General features: G+C 53.7%; 1 protein-coding gene across 2 annotated transcripts; it reads right to left on the bottom strand.

The window, feature by feature from the left end:
• Positions 1–1,857: 1,857 nt before the first annotated feature.
• Positions 1,858–23,397, bottom strand: LOC132243230 (2'-5'-oligoadenylate synthase 3-like). Of its 2 annotated transcripts, XM_014595361.3 has the most exons (6): positions 23,062–23,393; positions 7,312–7,594; positions 6,556–6,731; positions 5,901–6,151; positions 4,660–4,807; positions 1,858–3,389 (listed from the first exon to the last, which is right to left on the bottom strand). In XM_014595361.3, exons 1-6 carry the CDS (start codon positions 23,239–23,241, stop codon positions 3,216–3,218), a joined length of 1,212 nt encoding a protein of 403 aa, XP_014450847.2. In that variant the 5' UTR covers positions 23,242–23,393; the 3' UTR covers positions 1,858–3,215. The 2 variants fall into 2 exon arrangements, with proteins under 2 accessions (XP_014450847.2, XP_019346536.1); XM_019490991.2 differs by lacking the exon at positions 4,660–4,807 and having other exon boundaries at positions 23,062–23,397.
• Between the last annotated feature and the right edge of the window lie 1,255 nt (positions 23,398–24,652).

The raw sequence follows: 24,652 nt of genomic DNA on the forward strand, positions 1-24,652 counted from the left end.
GTGGGGGATCATGTCTGCATGGTGCAGCAGTAAGGCGGCTCCCCATGCAGGCAGACATTGTAGCATGGGGGTATTGAGCCTGTGCCCCCACATGCAGCGGTGCGGAGGTTTGCTCGAGTGCACCACTGGGAGGGAAGCATCTGCACAGTGCACCTGGTGCAGCCCCTAGTCCTATCTGACCTTGTGGTTTCATCAGGGTAGAGGACTGGTGCTGATTCTGATGCTTGGAGGTCCAGCATGGAGTTTTCACCAGGACTGGTGACTGGTGCACTGACCTGGTAAAGGGAGACATCTCCCAGGCCAAGTACATCACTGTGTTTCAGGGCAGGAGCACTGATGAGGCTACTGGCAAGGCTGTGGCCATTGAGATGCTGCTGGACAGCCTGAGGGTGGAGAGATGCATAGTGGACTCTCATCACCTGGAGAGCATCCAGGAAGCTTTTTGTGTCATCCACGCAACCTTCAGGGAATCTGCCTTCTTCAGCCTCTATTGTACAACTCTCCCTTTTCTCCACCCCCCCACCCCCCCAGCCATCGATCAACAGTACCATAAGCTGGATCAGGGGTACTCATGTATCCTCCTCACATAGCTCACCTTTGCCAAATGTACACCCCACTCCCTAGACCAGGACTTCACCATGGACACTATTATCCTGGCTAGGCGGCTGGTCATAGCTACCAACAGCAAGCCTAACCAGGCTTTCACCATGGCAGGGGCTACCAGTAGCAATCCCATCAAACCACAACCCATTCCAAAGGAGGCCCTCCATAGCAGCATCTCTCCCCCACACACATGTGCAAGCCTACCCACACCACCACTTAACACCCTCTACATCACAAGGATATGACCAGCATTACCACTAAACACCATACCTACTAATGCCACTTTCCACTTCCTGAGCTCTCAAGCTTAGCACTTCCCCCCTCTCGGAAACCAGAACTCTGGTCAGTAGGCATAGGTACTGTCCCAGCCACAGCCAGACATGGCTTTAGCCAGCAGTTCTGTGCCCACACCCATCCTGCTCTGGCTCCAGGAACCATAGCCCTTAGACCTGCTTGGGCTCCAGTTCCTGAGCCTTGACTTTCACAGAAAAATCCAGAAGTTGGGGCCTGGAGCAGCTGCCTTCCACATAAGGCATTCTGGGCCACTTCTCATCCAGAAAAAGTTCAGTACCCTGGAACTCTAGCCCCTTCAAAGAAACCCCCTATATACCTCCTTGGGCACTTGATGAAGTCCTTGTCCTGAGGAGTGGGGCAGTTTGAGTGCATATCACCCCATTCCCATTTCCAGACTCCCAGTTACACAGGTCTCCCAGTTCTTTCCCCTCGTTTACTTAAACATTTTTTCTGAGTTCACTTAATAAAGCAATAACAGTTTTGACTATCTTCATCGTTTAATAAAAGCTTTGGTTTGTTTACCAGCCATACTTGTGTTCTCTGTTTCACTCCTCATTTGCTTGTGCCCTCCCAGCCCTCCACCCCACCCCACCCCACCCCCTAGCCCCGCCAAGGAAAGTCACCGAGGAGCCACATTCCCTCTGCTTAGGACTACGGAGAGTTTGCCACCTTGACTTTGGAAATATTGTGCAGGATGCAGCATGATACAACTACCCAGGGCAGACAGCCCTCATTGGCATCCAGGTGTGCTTCAACTGCTTTCCACTGTGGCTTGAAGTGCCTTCCATGATCAAGCCAGTAGTTGAGCAATTTCTTCCTGGCATGCATGTGCCCAGTGAAAGGCTTCATAAGCCAGGGTAAGAATGGGCATGCCAAGGCCCTGAAGAGCAGTGGGGGGCAGTCATTCACTTCAGCTGCAGGCAAATTTCCCCCAGGGGGCAGAATGGAGTTGGGAAAAAACCCTGAAGTTGTACACCTTGACTGACCAAGCTGGCATTGATGTGTAAACCCTTTTAGTTGATGCACTCTAAGCCATGAGGGGCAGGGCCCAGGATGATGATGCAGATAACGTGCTACATTTCAAGGAGGTACTTTTGTAGAGATCTCATTACGGTGGCTTACACTTCAGGGACAAGGCATGCCAGCTGGCATACAAACTGGAAATGGCACTGAGTGAGCACAGACAGGCCTTGACTCTCCATCTTGAGCAAAACCGCACAAGCAGGCCCTCCCTGTGCTGTGGATCACAGGGCAAAGAGAATGAAGTCCTCCAAGTAGGAAGACTTCATGTAGGAATGGACTCCAAGTAGGAGTCCAGTCCAGGCTCTGCATGCTGAGAGTGTAACTAGCATGCCACTGAGACTACTGAATGTTCGTGTCCGTGTCCACACAGCCACACTGCATCATCAAAAGCACAGAACACTGCAGTGTTCCCAACCTTCTGCACCCTGCCTTAAGGACATTTTTGGTCGATGGATATCCCCTGGCATTGCAAGGAATGGTGGGAGTTTGAGATCAAATGCTTAGGATTCCCTTTGCTCTGTCAGGCCATTTCCAAATGCCATCCTGAGGATGAGGCACAAAGTGATAGAGTTCTTAAGTTTTAGGACAGGACAAACCCTTCTGCTGTAGTGAGAAGGGCGCAGCAGCAGGTATGCTCAGCAGACAAAGATTCACATAAGTCTATGGGCCTGCTTCAGGCAAATTATAAAGAGATATGGGAGCCCACCAGCCCAGCACAGGCAGGTATATTAGATATGTGCCTTGCAGCAGGTAGAAATGCTGATGAAAGTGGAGGGTAGGGTATCAATCGTTCTGTCTCTACAGGGGACAGAACAAGAAGTAGTGGGCTTAAATTGCATTAAGGGAATTAAAAGTTACTTAGGAAGACCTTTCCACTCATAAGCAGGGAGAGGTTTGGGAATCTCTTGCAGCGTAGGTTCTTTAAAAAAGATGCTAGACAAAGATGGTTCTGACAGGATGATTCTACCCAGAGCAGTGGGCTGGACTAGATTACCTCCTAAAGTCCTTCCAGCATTATTGTCCTATGGCTTTCTATGGATGATAGGGATACTGAGGTTTATCAGGGAGTCCCATCCACTTATGACAGAGATGCAGTGATTGTGCCCTATTCTTGCAAGAGAGCTATAGCACCTAGTCACATCCTTACAGAGAGGAGACTTACCCAGCTTAGGGTAGCTTGAATAATAGGACTGGACACCCCAGGAATTCCACCTCCCCCAAAAGCCTACCTTCCACATTCCCTTCGGCCTGACAGTTGGCTTAATTGCCAAAAGGCTCATAAGGAAAGGGTCCTCTCAGAGTATGCTGCAAAAGGAGGGTTGCTTTTCCAACTCTTGTGGGGCCAAGGCAGGGATGCTGTAGGAAGAGACCAGCACAGGCTGAAGTTCTGCAGCTTTCTGTTTTCGTGCTTCATGCTTAGCCACAGAGCGAACACAGACTCCCTTGCTCCCTTTGAGGGTTTGTTCAGGCTGCAACAGGAACAGACAGTCAGTGAAGAGAAGTCAAGAGTCAGCCATGCATCCCTTCTGCCCAGGGATTCAAGGACCAGCAGGAGCAGGTAGCACTCAGGCACCGAGGTCATTTCTTAGTCTGTACAGCATTAATGACTACATTTTTGGGAGGCATACAGAAGGGTAGATAGACCCTAGCCAGACCGGAGAATACCTGACCATGGAGGGAAACCGCCATCCCAGGCATCTGCCACCTCCTGATGAAACTGTCATGGGGTAAATAAATCCAGACCCTACAGTGCCCAGTCCTGGGCCTGCAGTTTGGCAGTACCCAGTTCCTAAGAACTCACCCTTCCCCTGCAATATTAGAGGTCTCTGGGGATGTAGGAGCTGCCAGAGTATGTGAACATAGCTATACAAGTAAGGAAGAGGGGAGATTTGCTGACCCTAGGAGTAGAGAGGAGGGCCAATGCTCGTCTCAGCAGCTGTCTCTTTCTAGGGGGCCCTGTAATGGGACTGTCCTCTGAAGGCAACTGTGGCGTCCCCTCACAGCCACCTGACGCCCATACTCCCACTCTGGTTTGTCAGAGTATTGCCTTGCCACAGCTTGATGCAACAGATAGCTAGGAAACTACCCTCAAAAAAACAGACCTTGGCATTAGGTGCCTTGCTCTGCCCTGGTCATCGCTGGGCTGCCTTGTTCTGGCCTCATCTTTTGCTTCTGTTCCTGGAGCAAGGTGTAATAGTCTGTCCAATTGGCCTCAGACAAGTTTCTCTACATATGCAGGGTCCACTTACACTGGCTGCCCTTCTCTGGGGTTCACTCCATCTCTAGAGCTTCCCCACTGGCTGAACTCTTCACCAGGGAGCTCTTCTCCCCACAACACCCAGGGCCAGAGTAACCTCGCTGTCTCAGGAGCAGAGCTCATAATCTCTTGGGCTCCAGCCTTTCTGTTCACCTCATCCCTGCTTCTCAGAACCAGACACAGGGGGTTTCTATCATCCAACCTGCAGATTTGCCTCTCTGCAGCCTGTATCCCTACAAGCAGGCTCACAACTCCAGCTCTCTGTAAGCTACCACTCTGTACTGACTTACAGCCCCTTAGCTCTCCTGCCAAGCCCAACTCTCAGTAACAAGGGTTGGGACCTGTTGCAAGCCCAGAGAACCCGACTCAGATATGACTTTGGTGTCATCTTCAGTGAAGGAACAATTTACCCCAAACCCAGTGGCACCCTCCCAGCTAGATGGCTTGGCCCATTTTAGTTTCTTGATTAATCCTTCCCTCACCGAGACATCCCAAGGCTGCACAGGAACTCCATAGGTATCCACGCAGCAGCGCTGGATACAGCAGAACTTGGCCTCCTCTGCAATTAGGTCCCAACGGCACCCCTCCCCTACAATCCCTGTCGGATCTGCCGGGTCCAGGATGAGGGGCCTGAAATTCAAGGAGACAGGAAAAGGTATAGCGTTGACTCTGCCTGAGGCTCAGGGCACTAGAGCCTAGCCAGGCATCTTGTTGCCCCATCCCTACCTCTGGTCCTTTGGTGGGGATGTGGTCTTCCCCAAAGCCCAAGGTCTCTGAGATTCACCACTTGACAGGAAGTAGGTCAGCCGCAGGTCACTCCCACACCTGGACCCTGCAAGAGACCTTTCCATGCCTCCTCCAGAAGCTAATTTGGGGCCCCTTCTTTCTGCCTCCTCCACTGCAACCTAGAGCCCTTCCTCTGGTCTGCTTTTGCAGCACTACCAATTTTATAATGACAGGATTTTACCAGTTACCCTAGGGTGATGCAAACTCCAGCCCTGGCTCCAGTGCCAGCTGCCCAGCAGCTATTATGGGCTCTCTTCCACATCTGCCCGCCTCCGGGGGAAGAGCAGCCAGTTAGGGTCTGCTCTAAGGTGCAAGTCTCTCTACATATGTAGGGTCCACTCACACTGGCTGCCCTTCTCTGGGGCTTGCTCCCTCTCTAGAGCTTCCACTGGTGCCTGGGACAAGCAATGAAAACCCAGACCTGGTGAGCACAATGAAATTCACGTCCTCTGAAAGGGCTGCACTTAAAAGGCAGATGCCTCGGGCTTTCCTTGCAGCCCAGGTTAACGGCCTGGCATGAGGAGAAAGGGCAAGCACATACAGTCTGATTTAAAGCAACCATGCCCCTTCGGTTCAGATTTGTACTCTCTGGACCATGAAGGGTAGGAGAGATCCAAAGGACCTTGGAACTGTCCCAGTGTCAGATCCTCCCCTGCCTGGCACATTGTTTCCAACCTGTAACAGATGATCCCAGAGGGACCCCAACTGCCAAGAAGCAAGAACACTAGCATATGCCCTCTGCCCTGCACTCTCTTCTCCAGTTCAGATTGGACAAGCTGGAACCATGCACTAATGCTGGTTTCATGGTCCCATCTGGTCCTCCCAGCCTAGACTGGCAGCATGGCAGTATCTGGGGCATGGAAAAGAGATGCCAGGGAGGGAAATGCCTGGATGCACACGGCAGGTTGGGATGCACAGAGAGGGGGAAGAAACTGACCTGCGTTTTCTGAGTTGGGATTGCAGGTACTGTCCCAGGGCCTCATCCTCAAAGCCATAATTTATGGTCCAAAAGACACAGAGTTGTTCGTACTGCTGGATCAGCTCCAGCACCGTCCGAAAGCCCTTGGCCATGCTGAAGTCTGTCTCTCCACTCCCCTTCTCCCAGGTATAGATAGTCAGGAGCTCCAGGGCATACTGGGGTGGCAGGGACTCTCCCTGTCTCAGCTGCGCTTTGTAAGGACGGACATACTGAAATGGAAAAGAGGGGAAAAGATAAGACAAAGACAGAGCAAAACATTGATCCAGTGCCTGAACCTTCCCTGAAATCTACTCAGTAAAGATGACAGGGGCTGAGAGACAGAGCAGCTGGGGCTAGAGCATGGAGGGCCTCCTGCAACAGGGTCTGTCGATGCCAGACCCGATACAAAGTCCTGCTCTCTCTCAGGACTGCCCTAGCAGTGCTGCCTGGGTCAGGCAAGAACCTTTTGGAGCCAGCTCTATTTTGCCAACTGACTCCATTCACCAATTGGAGACTCAAAAGGAAAAACACTGAGGGAAGCACTTTTCAAGCTAGTAAAGTGGGGGAGGGTGTAGGGAAAGGCAGCCTTGATTCCCCTCCAAAGGCTCAAGGGAGTCTGGCCTGCCTGTAATACCTTTTTGTACCAGTGTTTCACCAAGCGAATCAGGCTTTTGACTTTGGTGGGACGATCCATGACAAAATCCCGCTGCAGCTCAGTGAAGCAGGTAGAGAATTCACCGCCCCGGGAGCAGCTGCCTATCAGGTCCAGGTATACATCAGGGCTGGGCTTGTAACCAGAAACATGCTGGCCTGTCAAGGAATACAAATGCAGGAAGACACATACAGATCACTACCTGTGCAGAGAAGCGTTTTTGCATCTCCACTTGAGTAGGGTGTGGGATTTGCTGTGAAAACCCAGATGAAGGAACACAATGGGACCCCATCTGGGTCTGTTCAAAACAGAGGTCTGGGGTGGGGACTAGATGATTGCTGACATGAGAGGCTGTGGATACTGCCACAGATTTAGGGCATTGGGTGCAACGTCGGTCTCACACAAATACCCATCCAACCTCTCCTGGAGCTCACATAACATTTAAGCTGCTATAGGAAGAATGGCCCCAAGGAGAGGGGATCCATATCCATTTTAGAGCACTGTACTGTGGCAGGAAAAAAGGACAAGGTTGTGGAACCAAGTGTCTAAAGGTAAAGGAACTACTGGTGAAGACTGATGCCCCTGACACAGTAAATGCTGTTCTCAGGTCAGAACCCATGCTCTCCCCCGCACAGCTCCAGCAGAAAAACAGCATGCCTGGCCTTTGGCAATGATCTGAGAGCAGGCTTCCAGTCAGAGGCATGCATCCCTGGTGGAGTGCATGGCAGCTAGTCTTACCCAGGGGATCATAAGCCGGCAGCACATCAAAATCTATGGATTCTTCTAGCATTCTGGATCGCAGCTGGAAGCTCAACACTCGGGGGTTCTCCCACCTGGACACCTCAATGATCACCTCAAAGCGCTTCTCCTGCTGGCATTTTTCCAGCATCCTCCTGATCTCCCAGATGATCTCTGTGCGGTTCTCCTCCTGGTCCTTGTACCCTTTGAAGCAGCTGAGAAATACTACGAGGTCAGCATCAGATCTGCCTCGGAGAGCAGTGCCTTTGCCTGATGAGCCACCCTACAGAGGATAAGACAGTTACTCCCTGCAACACTTGGGACATGCCTGCCCCTCTCCTCCCAATGGAAAGACATCCCATGTGGGCCTAAGCTCTAAGGAATGCAGAATCCACCTCATCTGCAGGCCACTTCCTCCCATAATTACCATACTGTTAAAATGCGCATCTTACTTTCAGCCTGAATTTCTCGATCTTCAACTTCCAGTCATTGGATCTCATTCTCTCTTTTTCTCCAAGATTAAAACACTGTTTTAATCCTACCAGAAATCTCTCCCCATGTAGATTTTTGTGGCTCTGATGGAGCCACCTGTTAACATTCTCTCCAAGAAACGTACTAGCCTGAGCTTCTAAAGATCCTTACCATAGTGAGGTTTTCCAAGACACAAATCAATCATATATTGAATTTGTGGACCCTTTCCACATTACAATGTGGACACCAGAGTCAGTGAACTCAGAATTCCCATCCCACCGGAAATTCTGAACTAAAAAAAACTTATTGAATCATATTTCAAGGACAAGACTTCCACACTTGCTACAGAGCAGAAGTTCAATAATGTCATTTTGCAGAGTCAAAATAACAATTCTTTACATCTTTTTTAACTTTTCTGAGTGTCCTCCAGCTGCCAACTCCCCAGCTCCCTGAGCTGCCCACCTGGCTGAGAGCCAGGCACTGTGCCTACATCTCTCTGGCTGGCCAGCTCCTGGGCTGAATTCTCTCTCACTTTCCCACATCTACCAGGTTGCTCAGTTCTTTCTAAGCAAGAATCCTAATTCTTTTAATCCGTCCTTATAAATCATGTTTCCCATCCTCTAATCATTGCTGTTACTGATGGATTGCAAACACACTGGAGGACAGGATAGGTGGACAACAAAAATGATGAAGGGTGTAGAAGGCAAGTCATATAAAGAGAGGTTGAAGGAAATAGGCATATTCAGTTCATAGAAAGGGCAATTAAAAGAGGACATGATAGCAGTCTTCAAATATCAGAAGGCTGCCACAAAGAAGAGGGAAAACACCATTTCTCTTTTACTGCAGAGAGCAGGATGTGAAACAAAAGCTTGAAGTTGCAGCTTGGACTCTGTGGGGAGGGGTGTTGCCTTCCTCTAGTCTAGCAGGAGGCATAGCCCTCTTCCTTGGATCTCATGAGTGTACTTTAACAACCCTTGCAGCAGCAGGATGCTGGTTGCTGCTGTTCTGCTACTGTACATGTGGCAGGCCAGGGTGTTACACCTTGTGTCTGTCTTTCAGGGTTGACTGTATTTTTATGAATAGGTTAGTATGGCTGGATAGAGATCATCCTACCTATAGGAGGGAACTGGGCTAGATAATGTCTAGAGGTCCCTTCTAGCCCTCCTTATCTATCACTGTGACTCTAAAGCCAAGCTCAAGAGCTAGGCAGGATTCAATGAAGATAGATAGCATGAGCACAGAAATATGCCTAATAACAAGAATAGCTAACATACTCGCACTGCCTAGATAGGAAAGGTGTAGCTAACCTCTGGACTGCAATGGTTGGCTCCTCCCAACTTCCCAATGGGGCACTTCATTTTTATAACAAGGTTCCTTGCTAATTTGGTATTTATAAAATTAATCTTGTTTCTAAGGGGTGTCTTGCCTTTTAAGAGGGCTCACATGAATGAGAAAACAGCAACTGTGAAAATTGCTGGCACTCTCTTTTCTAAAATTTGTAACTTGTTGGCACCATATCTGGAGTATATGTCAGTTGTCATGTTTGGGGTATTATACCTGGTGTTCCAGACAGAAAAACTACAACTCTTCATAAACCACAGCAATTTGTGATAATTAGTTTAATTGCAAGTGATTTTTATATTAGAATTAGGTGACTTCTGCAAAATGATTTGTGCAACAGCTCTGCTCTTAGCAAAGAAAAAAAGTTTTGCTTCCACAAGACAAATTAACTCATACTAAAACCTAAAGCAAGCCTGAGGTCTCACACCGGGACCTTACATCCTAATCTTCCATTGTTCCAAGACTTGTTAAAAATCAAAACACATGGTTCAGATTACTCCTCAATCAATTATTTTAATACTTTAATGTTTATATTGAATTCTGCTCTGCTAGTGTTTTCTTCATCTGAGGAAACTGCCCCTCTTCATGCATCAGGCAAATATGCTGCATTAGGGCCTTGTCTAGGCTCTACCAGCACGTGACAAACGAAATTCCATCAGCATCATTTGCACCTAGGCCACCACCAAGCTCCTGTCCTTTGGCAGCCCTCGCTGCTGGTCCCTCCACCCCTTCCACAGCCAGAGATCTCAGCCTCCCCCTTGCTTTCTTGCATCTTGTATTTATGTTTTCTGCATTTACATAGATGGTATGTTGCTAGTTAAAACATGTCACCAGTCCCAATCAGTTGAACAGAAAGCATGCGACACGCAAATTTATCAATCAGAATTCACTAAAACAAAGGTCTTGTCATTGCAGGTATAAAGTAGTTGAGGTAATGGTACAATATTGGTGAGCTTTTTGTATGTTTCCACAAACTTGATGATACTGAGAGCTGGTGTTGCTATGATGGGCTTTTAGAATTCATAAATGTAGGATAAGGAGACACATCAGCAAGTGAAGAAGAGTTCTCCAAAGCTCTTAGGAAGGGAAGTGCACCAAACCATGTTGCTATTGTACGAATGTGTTAGAAATAGAGGTGCACCGACACATCGGTCTGATATCAGATTGGGACTGATATAAAGAAAATGTAATATATCAGTAATTGGCCATATCAGGCCAATAATTTGGTCAATAAATGGCCCATCGCAGCAGAGACGGCAGGGAGCACAGCCCAGTAGCATAGAGAGCTGCCTCCTGCTCGTAAGTCTGATGTGGTGGAAGGGGAGGGAAGGGGCACGTGGAGCAGATCAAGGCCCCCATGGGGAGGGAGGCGTGGAGCTGGGGCAGGGGCTGCCCAGCCAGGGTGGGATGGGCGCAGGATGGAGCGGCAGCTTGTCTAGGGGATGTGGGGGTGGGGGCCGACTCCCGCCGCCACACACCGCTTGGCCAGGAGCTGATCTGGAAAGGGGCTACAGGGGTGAGCTGCAGCCACAAATTCGCCATAGCCCCTCCCCAGCGCAGACCTGCTCCGCCGGGAAGAGCTTGGCGCAGCCCCAGCCCCAGCCCACCCCACGCAGATCCAGGGGCACATGCCACCTGCCGCCCCCGCCCATGCCCTCCCAGACGAGCGGTGGCAGCAGTGGCGGGAGCTGCTGGACGAGCAAGCGAATGCCAGAGGAGCCACTGGACCAGCAGCTCCTGGTCAAGCGGCATGCGGCAGTGGGAGCCACTCCCCACCCTCCCCGCATCTCTCGGACAAGCCGCTGCTTCATCCCGTGCCCGCCCGCTCTGGCTGGGCAGCCCCATGCCTTCCTACCCGCGGGCCCTTGACCCATGACACGCCCCTCCTCTTCCCCCTCCTGCCACACCAGACTTACCAGCTGGAGGCAGCTCTCCACGCTGCTGGGCTAGTATCGGAAATCGGATCGGTATTGGCCGACATGCCTCCTTACAAATTGGCTATTGGTATCGGCTGCAAAAATCTCTATCAGCACACCCCTAGTTAGAAGCAATATCTGCAAGGATACACACAGATACTTAAACACATACCAAAGCCTCACTTTCAGGGAATTAAGAATGCTGTACTGGTGCTGATGTATGTCAGGTTGGGTTCACCTACTACCATAACCTACAGTAGATGGTACTGCCTGCGACTGTTAATGCCGAGTGCCGGTTAAATAACCTGGCAACCTCTAGGGTGTCAATGGCCTTTGCAGAAGACCACCTTAAGGGGATATTAGTCTTACTCCTGGTGGAGGAAAATGTCACCAAAACATTGTGGCACCAAAGTCCACTCCATGGTAGGGTAGACTGGGCTCTTTAACCCAGGTCAAGGTGGTCATAGCTTTGATGAAAAACACAGGTGTGGGTAAAAGCAAAAGATTCCAGACAGGAGTCACTCCCTGGATGTTTTCAATGAACTCTTTAGAATAAAAGTGCTTCTGAATACAGTGCTCTGTAGTGGGTCTACACGATACTGTAGACTCATAGATTCATAGATGTTAGGGTCGGAAGGGACCTCAATAGATCATCAAGTCCGACCTCCTGCATAGACAGGAAAGAGTGCTGGGTCTAGATGACCCCAGCTAGATGCCTATCTAACCTCCTCTTAAGACCTCCAGGGTAGGGGAGAGCACCACCTCCCTTGGGAGCCCATTCCAGACCTCGGCCACTCGAACTGTGAAGAAGTTCTTCCTAATGTCCAGTCTAAATCTGCTCTCTGCTAGCTTGTGGCCATTATTTCTTGTAACCCCTGGGGGCGCCTTGGTGAATAAATACTCACCAATTCCCTTCTGTGCCCCTGTGATGGACTTATAAACAGCCACAAGGTCGCCTCTCAACCTTCTCTTGCGGAGGCTGAAAAGGTCCAGTTTCTCTAGTCTCTCCTTGTAGGGCTTGGTCTGCAGGCCCTTAACCATACGAGTGGCCCTTCTCTGGACCCTCTCCAGGTTATCTGCATCCCTCTTGAAGTGCGGCACCCAGAATTGCATGCAGTACTCCAACTGCGGTCTGACCAGTGCCCGATAGAGGGGAAGTATCACCTCCTTGGTCCTATTCGTCATGCATCTGCTGATGCACGATAAAGTGCCATTGGCTTTTCTGATGGGTTCGTCACACTGCCAACTCATGTTCATCTTGGAGTCCACTAGGACTCCAAGATCCCTTTCCACTTTCATGCCCCCCAGCAGGTCATTCCCTAGGCTGTAGGTGTGCTGGACATTTTTCCTCCCTAGGTGCAGCACTTTGCATTTCTCCTTGTTGAATTGCATTCTTTTGTTTTCTGCCCACTTGTCCAACCTGTCCAGGTCTGCTTGCAGCTGTTCCCTGCCCTCCGGTGTGTCCACTTCTCCCCACAGTTTTGTGTCATCTGCAAACTTGGACAGAGTACATTTCACTCCCTCATCCAAGTCGCTGATGAAGACATTAAAGAGTATCGGTCCAAGGACCGAGTCCTGCAGGACCCCACTGCACACACCCTTCCAGGTCGATACCGACCCATCCACCACGACTCTCTGGGTGTGACCCTCTAGCCAATTCGCCACCCACTGGACTGTGCAGTCATCCAAGTCACAGCCTCTTAACTTGTTCACCAGTATGGGGTGGGATACCGTATCGAAGGCCTTCCTGAAGTCTAAGTACATGACATCCACCCCTCCTCCTGTATCCAGGCATTTCATAACCTGGTCATAGAAAGAGACCAGATTAGTCAGGCACGATCTGCCTGCTATAAACCCGTGCTGGTTTCCCCTCAGCATAATTTGACCTGCCGGGGTCTCGCAAATGTGAGCCTTGATAATTTTTTCAAAGATTTTGCCGAGGATGGAGGTGAGACTGACTGGCCTATAGTTGCCCGGGTCCTGCTTCCTCCCCTTCTTGAAAATGGGGACCACATTGGCCCTTTTCCAATCCTCCAGGATTTGGCCCATGTGCCACGAGCGTTCAAATATTCCCGCCAGTGGCTCTGCTATGATGTCGGCCAGTGCCTTCAGCACCCTCGGATGGAGCTCATCCGGGCCTGCCGACTTAAAGGCATCCAGTTCTTCCAAGTGACTCTGCACCATCTCAGGGTCTACGCATGGAAGTCTGGCGCCTTGCTGCTGCCTCTCTACAACCCCAGTGTGAGATTTGTCGTGCCCCTCACTTAGGAACACTGAGGCAAAGAACTCGTTGAGGAGTTCAGCCTTGTCCCCCCTGTCTGTCACCAATTGCTTCTGCCCATTTAGCAGGAGTCCTATTCCTCCCTGGGCCTTCCTTTTACTCCCTATATATCTAAAAAACAATTTCTTGTTGTCCTTTACATGGGATGCCATCCTCAGCTCCATGACTCCATGACAGTACTATTGTACTAGAGTGAAAACAGCTGGAAAAAATCCCAGAGCCTACAACCAATACGGGGCAGAATCTAAAAGGTTCCATGGCAACCCGAAGAGGACAAGCAGAAGCCCCTGGCAGGATAGAGGAGTGATGGATACCCACAGTGGTGTGGTGGAGTGACAGAGACCCCCCATGGAGCAACAGGGTGGTGTGGAGGGGCAGCAGAGACCACCCCCAGTGGAACAACCAGCAGAGTGGCAGCTGCCCCCCAGTGATGTGGAGCAGCAGAGACCCCCTGGCACTATGGAGGAGAGGTGGAGACCCCCTCAGTGGCATGGAGGAGTGGCAGAGGCCCCCAGAAGCATGGAGTGATGGACACTCCCAGCAGAGCTACAGAGACCCCCAGTGAAGCAACAGAGATTCCCCCCGGCACCATGGAGGAGTAGAGGAGACCCCTCCCCCCTTCCAGTGGCATGGATGAGTGGTGTAGACCCCCCAGCAGCATGGAAGAGTGGTGGAGACCCCTAGCAGAGTAACGGAGACCCCCTGGCCCCATGGAAGAGCAATGGAGACCCCACAGTAGTCTAGAGGAATGGCAGAGACCCCCATCAGAACAACATGGAACCCCCCCGGCACCATGGAGTAGTGATAGAGACCCCCCAGCAGCAAGGAAGGGTGACAGAGACCCCCAGCAGAGCAACAGAGCCCCCTGGAGGTGGCATCCACAGCAGCACTTCCTGGCATCAAACTCTAGCAACACTCTCCAGAATCAAGTCATAGTAACTTCTGTGTGGCCCTCACTAGCCAGCTCTTGCTACTTTGGCTGTCATAGGTGGTAGAAACCCAGGAGAAGAGCAGCAACCCTTGCAGAGAGGGGGACATGGACAAATGACATGACCAATGGACCAATGCAGCAAGATCAATGAACCAATGGCATAACCAAAGGCCCAATGGCATGACCAATAGGCTAATGCAGCAATAGTTAGATGGGAAGGTTTGGAAAGGGGTGATCCTGCCTCAGGCAGAGGGGTGGACTAGGTGACCTCTAGGGGTCCCTTCCCACCCCACTTCCCTATGATTCAATAAGTCTATGAGCCCCTGGCAGCAGGGAGTAACAGAGCCTCTGGGGTGGTCCTCCCTACCCAGAGCATGCTACTAAACTGGTGCAGGTAGTAAGAGTCCCTGGGCGGTAGCCCTGGGTGAGACTTCCTTCTGAAGTGATTGGGCCAGGAGGGAGCTCCCCGGGTTGGTTTGACTGTGACTGATCAGTTTTGAGCTAGTTAACGGTTAGTTAGGTTAGGTTAGGGGTGTTGCTTAGGGAGTACCACTGTCCCCCCTTTCCCTTGTAATAAACTTGTTTTAACTTAACATTTGCTAGTGAGTGAGCAGATTTCTTTAAATTACCACACCCAGTTTCAAGTTACTTTACCAAGTTTCTGGGCGGTGGTTGGAGGTAAATGTGAAAAGCTGATGACAAATCCCTAGGGGTGCCTATACACGTTTTTTGGGTTGGTTTTTTTTTTTTTTTTTTTGGGGGGGGGGGGGAGGGGGGGGGCACACTAGTTAGAATGGCTCTCAGAGCCATTCTAGTTAAAGCGCCCGCCATGTCACGTGTATTTAGCATCCTGCACTTCAGAATGGCAGAAGGGATGCTTTAAACACAGCTTGTTCGATGAGCTTTAGTTAAAGTGCCACTGCTGCCATTTTGAAATGCAGGAACAGCAAATACACCTGACACAGAGGCTTCTGCAGCACACTAATTATCATGCTTCAGCAGACTGGCAGCAGACTCAATTAACTGAGTCTGCTCTGACATGCGCTAAATACCATATAGAGGAGCAGAGGTCTATCATGTGTCGAGGTGCCCTATATTTGCATGCAGCCATTCTTCCTGCCATCCAGTGCCTGTTAGAATAGCAACATAGAGATCTTAAAGGTGGGGTGTCAATTGGCAGGCTCACACTCAAAAACGAAGCATTGGGTTGAGCAGGGACATGACTGGGTTTCTTCAGGAGGCTCCCCTGGTAGTGGGGACATGTTTTGGGATGATTCGAAGAGGATTTTGCCCCATGATCCCAGTGGAAAGGCAGTTCCTAATTGGTAGCAATGTAAATAGTATACAGGGACGGGGAGTAAATTAGAGCCTGGCACAGCAAAAGTGCACTTTGGACCAGGCAAAACTCTAGTCACAGATGTCCAAGTGAGTCCCCCAGTGCCACGGAGGCATGGTGTGGGGTGGCCCAAGAAGTATTTCCAGACATAAACCCAGCCCAAATGCCAGTTCCTTTGTCCCAGGGACGCCAGGGTTAGAAGGGTACCCCGGGGCCAGACCAGGGGGGAAGTAACCACTTACTTACCCCACGCAGAGGCCAGGACAAGCAGGGACACGCGCGCGACGAGACCGCCAGTGCGGTTTGTAAGCCGCGCTTATATACAGCTGGGGTCGGGCGACGCCGGCGGGAGACGCCACCCGGCAGAGATAAAAGGCGGCCCCGGAAGCGGGGCCGGGAGAGAGGCAGGGGAAGCCTGCAGGGAACCCCGAGAGCGGGACCCGTGCCAGCAGGACACATGCATCCGGCCCGACGGGGCCAGCCGAGGCAGCAGCGTTAACTGCAGCAGCTGCCGGGAGAGCGGCGCTGATAGCAGCACCGGCAGCGGCAGAGAGAGCCGCCGCGTTAAAGGAGCCAGGGGAGAGCTGCGGCTATAGCAGTGAGGAGTGCGCTCTTAAAGGAGCCATGGATAAAAAGGAAGAGGACGTCGGCAGCATGACAGGAGGAGGAACTGGCTACTGTCGTAGCAGGAGTGCGGGTGGCGGAACCGGTGAGGTAACCGAGCGCGGACCCCGCGAGAGAAGTGACAGACAGGCCGGCGGGGAGCCGGCAGTGGACTCGGCGAGGGAGAGAACGCCAGGAACAAGACTCCCAGAGAGAGGGAGCCACAAGCCCAGGGAGTAGGCACCCGGAGAAGTCAGTGGCCTTAAGCCTCCTGACAGGCCGGTAGCCAGTGGGGAGCTCATCGGTCGGGGCTTAGGCACCCGGGTCACGGCCTGGGCTAGGCGTAATAGAGGAGTTGGAGTTTTAGTTTTAGTATTCGCTTCCTTTTGGGGGCTAGCTCGTGGCTGTAGTGTTGCGGAGGCCCCGGGACCATATGGGCTAGGGGCGGCCAAGAAACCAGGAGGGGTGAGACCCCTAGGCAGATTCCAGCCTGGGTAGTTTGGATCCCCAAAATAAGGACCACCGGGAGATTCAGGACCGGAAACGCGGCGGGGCTGCCTGAGGAAGGCCACTAGAAGACCAGCAGCAGCAGGTAGCGATTGGCCGGGGTGTAGGGGAGGTCGGAGCCCCGTGAGTGCCCGCCGAAGGCGCAACAACCCCGGGAGGCAGCATTAACGGAGACCCCCACCACTGAGGTTACATTCAAAGTCGTGGCAGGCGAGGTTAGGGGGCTTCCTGTCACCACCCGAGGCACCTCCCAGGGCCCTCTCGTGAGCTTGTGGCCAGTGAGAACGGCCACTCGGGCTAGAGCAGCCCGGGAGCGCCTGGTCGAGCGGAGGCGGGCACAACCTGGTGCATTGGCCGGGAACATGGAGGACCCCAACTTGGATCCCTATGCCAACATGCAACCCGTGGCTACAGGCCCCGCCGATGTCCTGGGGCAGAACCTACAGGTTCTAGCTCAGATCCTGGTCTCCCAACAACAGATGATGGGTAGGCAACAAGATTGGTTTTGACATGGCCTAGCTTCCTTTAAGATGCCCAAAATGACCAAAGACGACGACCCGGAAGCTTACATCGAAGCCTTTGAGCGGCACGCCCTTATGACAGGGCTCGATCAGAGCTATTGGGCTAGCCAGTTGGGAGCCCTGGTCTTCGGCAAGGCCCAGGCCGCTTATCGGGCCCTCTCGAGAGAGGATGCCCGGGACTACGAGCTAGTGAAGCAAGCCATCCTATACAGGCTGGAAATAAACCCGGAGCACTACCGTCGCCTATTCCGGGCCAAAAAGGGGTCTGACGAGAGACAACCCAGAGTGTTATTACAACTATTGAGGGACCTGCTAGATAAGTGGGTGAGCCCAGCTGGACAGGACCGAGAAGCCCTGGCAGATCAAATTGTGCTCGAACAATTCCAAAACAACCTGGAAGAACGGACACAACGTTGGGTCCGGCAGCACACCCCACGCACCTGCGATGAAGCCCTAAAGCTGGAGGAGGTGTTCACGGTCTCGGAGGCCAGCTACCCTCGAGAGAGACGGAGCCCAGAGTACTCCCCGAGGAGCCCCAAAGAGCCGCAGCGCCGGAGGCCGCCGAGTCGGGGGGCTACCAGGGAAACCATGTGCTTCCGGTGTGGGCGTAACGGCCATTTTTCTAGAGAATGCCCAAACCAAGCGGTGGAGCGCTGGATCCCTACCGACAGGTCGAGAACCTCAACCAAAAAACGGAGGGGTCTGGAATCGAGCAAACCAACGGACTGTAGCTATGCGATTGGGGAGCAGAATGCAGCCTGGAGTCGCCCAGTCGTGAAGGCCTGGGTGGAGGGTCGCCCTGTGCAAGCGACCCTGGATTCAGGGTGTGCCCAGTCACTGGTGAGGTCCGATCTGGTAGGGCCACAGGGCCGGCAGGGGGCCCGCCCCATGAGGATAGCTTGTCTCCATGGGGAGTCCCGACTAGTCGAGCACCAGTGGGTTCGCCTCAGGGTGATGGAACACCAAGGAGAATTCCTAGTTGGGGTTGTACCACGATTAGCGTGTGAGATGTTATTAGGGCGAGACTGGGCGCCCGTGTACGATGTCTTGGACAGGGTAAGGGACACTGAGGTAGCCCGTGGAAAGATCCAAGACTGCGAAGGTTGGCTGGGCGAAACACAGGAGGATGAGGAATCAGCGGACGAGGCGGGCGAGCTAGACCTCAACAACTTCACCAGCTGTCTACAGTTTCGGGAGGCTCAGACAGAGGACCCAGAGATCTGGGAGTTGCAGGAGCACGCCCGGGGCCCCCAAGACGTCCCAGCACCACCGCCAGGAGGGCCCCCCTACTTCGAGGTAATGAACTGCCTCCTTTACCGCGTGCAAGGGGAGCGGTAGGGGGAGGCCTTACACTCCCAATTAGTGGTACCCACCCAATTCCGCCAAACCATCTGGCAGTTAGCACACGCGAGCCCCACGGGTGGGCATCTTGGACGGGACAAGACCCTTGCAAGGATAAGCCGGTGGTTCTTTTGGCCTGGGATGGGGGAGGAAGTGGCCCGCCAGTGTGCAGCTTGCCCCGAGTGCCAGAAGACGAGAACCGAGCGTCCGGCACGGGCACCCCTCCAGCCTATGCCCGTCATAGACACCCCATTCTCGCGGGTAGCCCTAGATGTCATCGGACCTCTTCCCCGTAGTAGCTCAGGGCACCAGTACATATTGGTGATGGTGGATTACGCCACCCGGTACCCAGAGGCCATCCCCTTGCGAGTGGTGACCGCCCCGCGTATTGCGGAGGAGTTAGTAAAATGGATCTCCAGGATGGGGATCCCGCACGAAATATTAACAGACCAGGGGAGGAATTTCATGTCTGGAGTCTTGAGAGTCGTGTGCCGAACGTTACAAATAAAACAACTCCGCACCTCAGTCTACCACCCCCAGACTAATGGCTAGTGGAGCGCCTTAACGGGACAATAAAATGGGTGTTGCGGCGCTGCATTCAGGGGGACCCCCGAAAGTGGGATCTCCTCCTCCCGCTAGTATTGTTTACCCTAAGGGACACCCCTCAGGACTCTATGAAGTTCTCGCTGTTCGAACTGGTGTTAGGGCACCGGCCACGAGGTCTGTTGCAGGTCTTGACAGAAGATTGGGAACAGGAAGGAAGCTCCTCTCAAGAGCCGCAGACGTACCAGAGAGAGTTTCAGCAGAGGATTAAGGTGGCCCAGGACCTCGCTCGCGAAAACATGAGGGAAGCCCAGGCCCGACAAAAGGAGAGGTATGACAGCCGCACTCGAGAACGGGAATTTGAACCCAGCCAAAGGGTTCTAGTGTTGCTCCCAACATCCACCAGTAAGCTCCTGACCCAATGGCAGGGGCCATTCGAAATTCTCCGACGAGTTGGACCAGTAGATTACGAGGTCCATAGGCCCGGCCACCGTCGGGAAAAGCAAATCTACCACGTGAACCTCCTGCGAGAGTGGAAGGAGCCCGAAGGGTGGGTGGCCTTCTCTGAAGCAGATAATGAGGACCTCGGACCCCAGGGTTTGGGGAGAGGAGCCAGGCCCACCAAGGGGGGCCCCTTGGTCCAGATCGGAGAGGAGGTGGGCCCCGTACAAAGGCAAGAGGCCCAAAATTTGGCAGAGGAATTCCGAGACGTATTCCGTGAGGAACCCGGGTGGGTTCAGGATGCCTTTCATGCTATAAAGACCCCCCCCCCGGAGCAATAGTGAGGGAGAGGTGGCAACCCATCCCACACCACCTCTTGGAAGCCGTTCGTAAAGAGGTAGACTCAATGCTGAGGTTAGGGGTCATTCGGCCGTCGAGAAGCCCCTGGAGGAGTCCATTAGTGCCAGTGCGTAAGCCTGACGGGTCATTGAGGCTCTGCGTAGACTATAGATGATTGAATACCTTGGCGACATTCGACGCGTTCCCGATGCCCCATGTGGAAGAGCTGGTCGAGAGAATAGGGGATGCCCAGTATATCTCAACCCTCGACCTCGCAAAGGGGTATTGGCAGATCCCGGTGGCCAAAGAAGATCAGCCGAAGACAGCATTTGGCACCCCATGGGGGCTGTACGAGTTTGTCAGGATGCCCTTTGGGTTACATGGTGCTGCCGCAACGTTTCAGCGCCTGATGGATCGGATACTGGCCCCACATGCCGAGTATGCCGCAGCCTATATAGACGATATCGTCATATATACCCGGACATGGGTACAGCACAAAAGAGCCCTTCGAGCCATCCTGATGGAATTGAGACGGGCGGGGCTAACAGCCAACCCTCAAAAATGTGCCCTGGCCCAGAAGGAAACTAAATACCTGGGGTTTCTGGTTGGCAGAGGCATGATCAGACCGTTAGCCGATAAAGTGGAGATTATCCGCAATTTTACGCCCCCGCAAAACTGTCGCCAGCTTCGATCATTCCTGGGGCTCACCAATTATTACAGGCGGTTTGTACCCCACTTCTCAGTATTGTCCGCGCCTTTATCAGAGGCACTCAGAGGGCGGAAAACAGGGGTAGTCAGGTGGACGGAAGAAATGACGCGGAGTTTCAGAAAGCTGAAACAAGCCCTCTGCGAGGAAGTGGTAATACACACTCCTGACTTCAGAAAACCCTTCGTTTTACAGACGGATGCCTCGGAGACCGCGTTGGGGGCCGTCTTAACCCAGGAGGACAGGGGCAGTGAAAGGCCCGTGGCGTACGCCAGTCGCAAGCTGCTGCCGGCGGACAGAAGGTACTCCACCATAGAATGGGAATGCTTAGCCATACGGTGGGCGGTAGACCACTTCAGGTATTACCTGATGGGCAGAGAATTCAAATTGGTAATGGATCATGCTCCGCTGAGGTGGCTGAGCACGGCCAGGACCGATAACGCCCGAATAACACGGTGGGCCTTGGCACTCCAACCTTATAAGTTTTGCATAGTACACCGACTGGGGAAGGATAATGCAGTGGCGGACTTCCTATCCAGGTATGACGGGGAAGACCAGACCGGGAGCCGAGATGACCAGCCAAATGGACAGACCAGCTTGACAGGTACGACCCGAGCTGGGTCCGAAGAAGCGCCCCAAGGCATCTTGAGGGGGGGGTTGTGTCCCAGGGATGCCGGGGTTAGAAGGGTACTCCGGGGCCGGACCAGGGGGGAAGTAACCGCTTACTTACCCCATGCAGAGGCCGGGACAAGCAGGGACACGCGCGCGACGAGACCGCCAGTGCGGTTTGTAAGCCGCGCTTATATACAGCTGGGACCGGGCGACGCCGGCGGGAGACGCCACCCGGCAGAGATAAAAGGCGGCCCCAGAAGCGGGGCCAGGAGAGAGGCGGGGGAAGCCTGCAGGGAACCCCGAGAGCGGGACCCGTGCCAGCAGGGCACATGCATCCGGCCCGACGGGGCCAGCCGAGGCAGCAGCGTTAACTGCAGCAGCTGCCGGGAGAGCGGTGCTGATAGCAGCAGGAGCCATGGATAAAAAGGAAGAGGACGTTGGCAACACGACGGGAGGAGGAACTGGCTACTGTCGTAGCAGGAGTGCGGGTGGCGGAACCGGTGAGGTAACCGAGCGCGGACCCCGCGAGAGAAGTGACAGACAGGCCGGCGGGGAGCCGGCAGTGGACTCGGCGAGGGAGAGAATGCCAGGAACAAGACTCCCAGAGAGAGGGAGCCACAAGCCCAGGGAGTAGGCACCCGGAGAAGTCGGTGGCCTTAAGCCTCCTGACTGGCCGGTAGCCAGTGGGGAGCTCATCGGTCGGGGCTTAGGCACCCGGGTCACGGCCTGGGCTAGGCGTAATAGAGGAGTTGGAGTTTTAGTTTTAGTATTCGCTTCCTTTTGGGGGCTAGCTCGTGGCTGTAGTGTTGCAGAGGCCCCGGGACCATATGGGCTAGGGGCGGCCGAGAAACCAGGAGGGGTGAGACCCCTAGGCAGATTCCAGCCTGGGTAGTTTGGATCCCCAAAATAAGGACCACTGGGAGATTCAGGACCGGAAACGCGGCGGGGCCGCCTGAGGAAGGCCACTAGAAGACCAGCAGCAGTAGGTGGTGATTGGCCGGGGTGTAGGGGAGGTCGGAGCCCCGTGAGTGCCCGCCGAAGGCGCAACGACCCCGGGAGGCAGCATTAACGGAGACCCCCACCACTGAGGTTACATTCAAAGTCGTGGCAGGAAAGGTAGGGGGCCTCCCGTCACCACCCGAGGCACCTCCCAGGGCCCTCTCGTGAGCTCGTGGCCAGTGAGAACGGCCACTCGGGCTAGAACAGCCCAGGAGTGCCTGGTCGAGTGGAGGCGGGCACATCCTTATTCAAGCCATTATACTTAGTACTGTGTCTGGGGTGTTGTCAGTCAGTAGCCTGGCACAGCCAAGCTGGGTTTTGGGCAGGGCAGGACTCTAGTCCAGGGTGTCCCGGAGAGTCCCCCGGTGCCACAGAGGTTTGCTGTGGGGTGGCCCAAACAGGATTTCCAGCCATCGTTCCAGCCCAAATGCTAGTTCCTTATTCGAGCCATTATACGTAGTGCAGCGGACATGGGGGTGGCAGCCCCGCACGGCCAAACCACGCTTTGGGCCGGAGGGGACCGTGGTCAGGGCTCTCTGGGACAATCCTGCCGTGACACCGGCAGGGAGGTCGTGGTGGCCCAAAAAGTATTTTGCCCCATCATCCCATCCTAATCTGACCTTCATTTAGGGCTCTGTGCTTGATGCCGGGTATTATTTACATATGAATGAGTACATATGCACAGCTAATGAACTTCTCTCTCTTCAGGGCGTGCAATTCATTAATGGCAAGCGTTCAGCGGGTCTAGATTAGGTCCGAGGACGGAAGCGGGAAGAAGGAAGTGGGAATGCTCGACCACGTCCAAGTCAGGGCGACCCCGCGCTCCGGCAGGCGGCACCTGCCCCGCCCGCGCCGCGCTCACCTTGACCACCTTGAGCACGCGGGGCCGCGGCGGCGGGCGGGCGGCGAAGCACTGCTCCCGCAGGAACGCGCACACCTCGTGCACGGCGCGGCCCACCTGGCCCAGGAAGGCGGCGTCGGGCTGCAGGCTGTCCTGGATCAGCCGGTCCAGCCTCGACGAGGCCGTCTCGTACAGGGCCATGGCCGTGGGGCGCCGGCTCCCGGCTCGCTTTCGTTTCCTGGCCCCGGGCGGCCCCTGCCCGCAGCCCTCGGGCGGGCGCTCCTCAAGCCCGGCTCCAGCGAGCGCCCCGAGGGGACGGGCGGGCGGGGGCGGGGGACTTCGCTGCCCGAGCCCGCTCCGAGCAGCCGGGCTCCCAGCAAGCCCCGCGGGGTCTGAGCCCGCTGCCTGGCGATCAGGCGCCGCCCGGGGAGGCGCTAGCCTTGCTGAGCCGGAGGGGCAGGGCTTGCAGCCGACAGCCGCGGGGAGGACACGGCCCGCCCCGCTCCGCAGAGCACTCTCCTGCCACAGAAAGCAGCTTCCAGCCAAAGCAGCGCTGGTAGCCAGAGCCCACTGGGCCAGTCACGGTAGCGCGGTCCCCCGTGTTGTTTTAACCGCAGTCTATCTGTACAGGGCACCGCTCCATGAGGCTTTTCCTTTCCCAGACTCTTCAAAGGCCAAATGCATTTCAACCCTCTGGAGGGCTCCTTGGGAAGAAGCTCTTCTGGCACCAGAGGATTTCTTCAGCCTATTGAACAAAGACAGACCCCGTGGTGTCACGGTTTGGCCCCTCTGTGGCACGGTTCTGGGCTCTTCTTAGGAAAGCAGCAAACCCCGGTGCCTGCAATTGCGCCAGTGGCAGTCACTTTGCAGCCTACGCCTGGGGAGATGTGACTTCTGCCCTGTTTCTGGTGCTGCACATAAATCCTAGGGGCTGTCACATGGCTCTTCCATTAAAAAGCAGCACCGGGCTGGATTCTGGATGTACATGGGGGACCGACTACTTCAATCCAGAGCCTTACTTTCTGGAAGTTGTCTCTTTGCTCCTCACTCCAGGCCAGATACTGTCTCCTGACAACCAACTCCTGGGTCTTGGCTTTCCTTTGGTGATTGCTCACATCCCAGTCCCTTGAAAGAAAGGCACAGCCACCTGTTCCAGACCCCTCGCTAATGATTCCAGTGGATCCCTTTGTCCTGTTCCTGATCCCCCTAGCTCAGTGTTTCTCAACCTTTTAAGTAGCAAGTACCCCCTAACTTCTGAAAATTTGAATAAGTACCCCAACATTCAATTTTCCAGGGGAGTTTATATAGGCAGTCCTCACCTTACAACGTTTTGCACTTACGTTTATAAATTGACACTGTTTCAACTTTCTGACATCAGTCTCGGCTTTACAACACCTGATCCAATGCGACGCCACACCAGCGAACAAGTTCTCTGTGTCGCTCATCTCCCTGAAGAACATCTGTCCAAACTTCCTTGGACACTTCCTTTAAGAAAGCAGACGAGACTCCAGAAAACCCTGCAGCCAAGACTCCTGAGAAGACTCCAGCCAAGAACCCTTCAAAAAGTCCAGCAAACTCACCTCAAAGAAGTCCTTCCAAATCAATATGATTG

Source organism: Alligator mississippiensis, chromosome 10 (assembly GCF_030867095.1).
Source record: "Alligator mississippiensis isolate rAllMis1 chromosome 10, rAllMis1, whole genome shotgun sequence".
NCBI lineage: Eukaryota > Metazoa > Chordata > Crocodylia > Alligatoridae > Alligator > Alligator mississippiensis.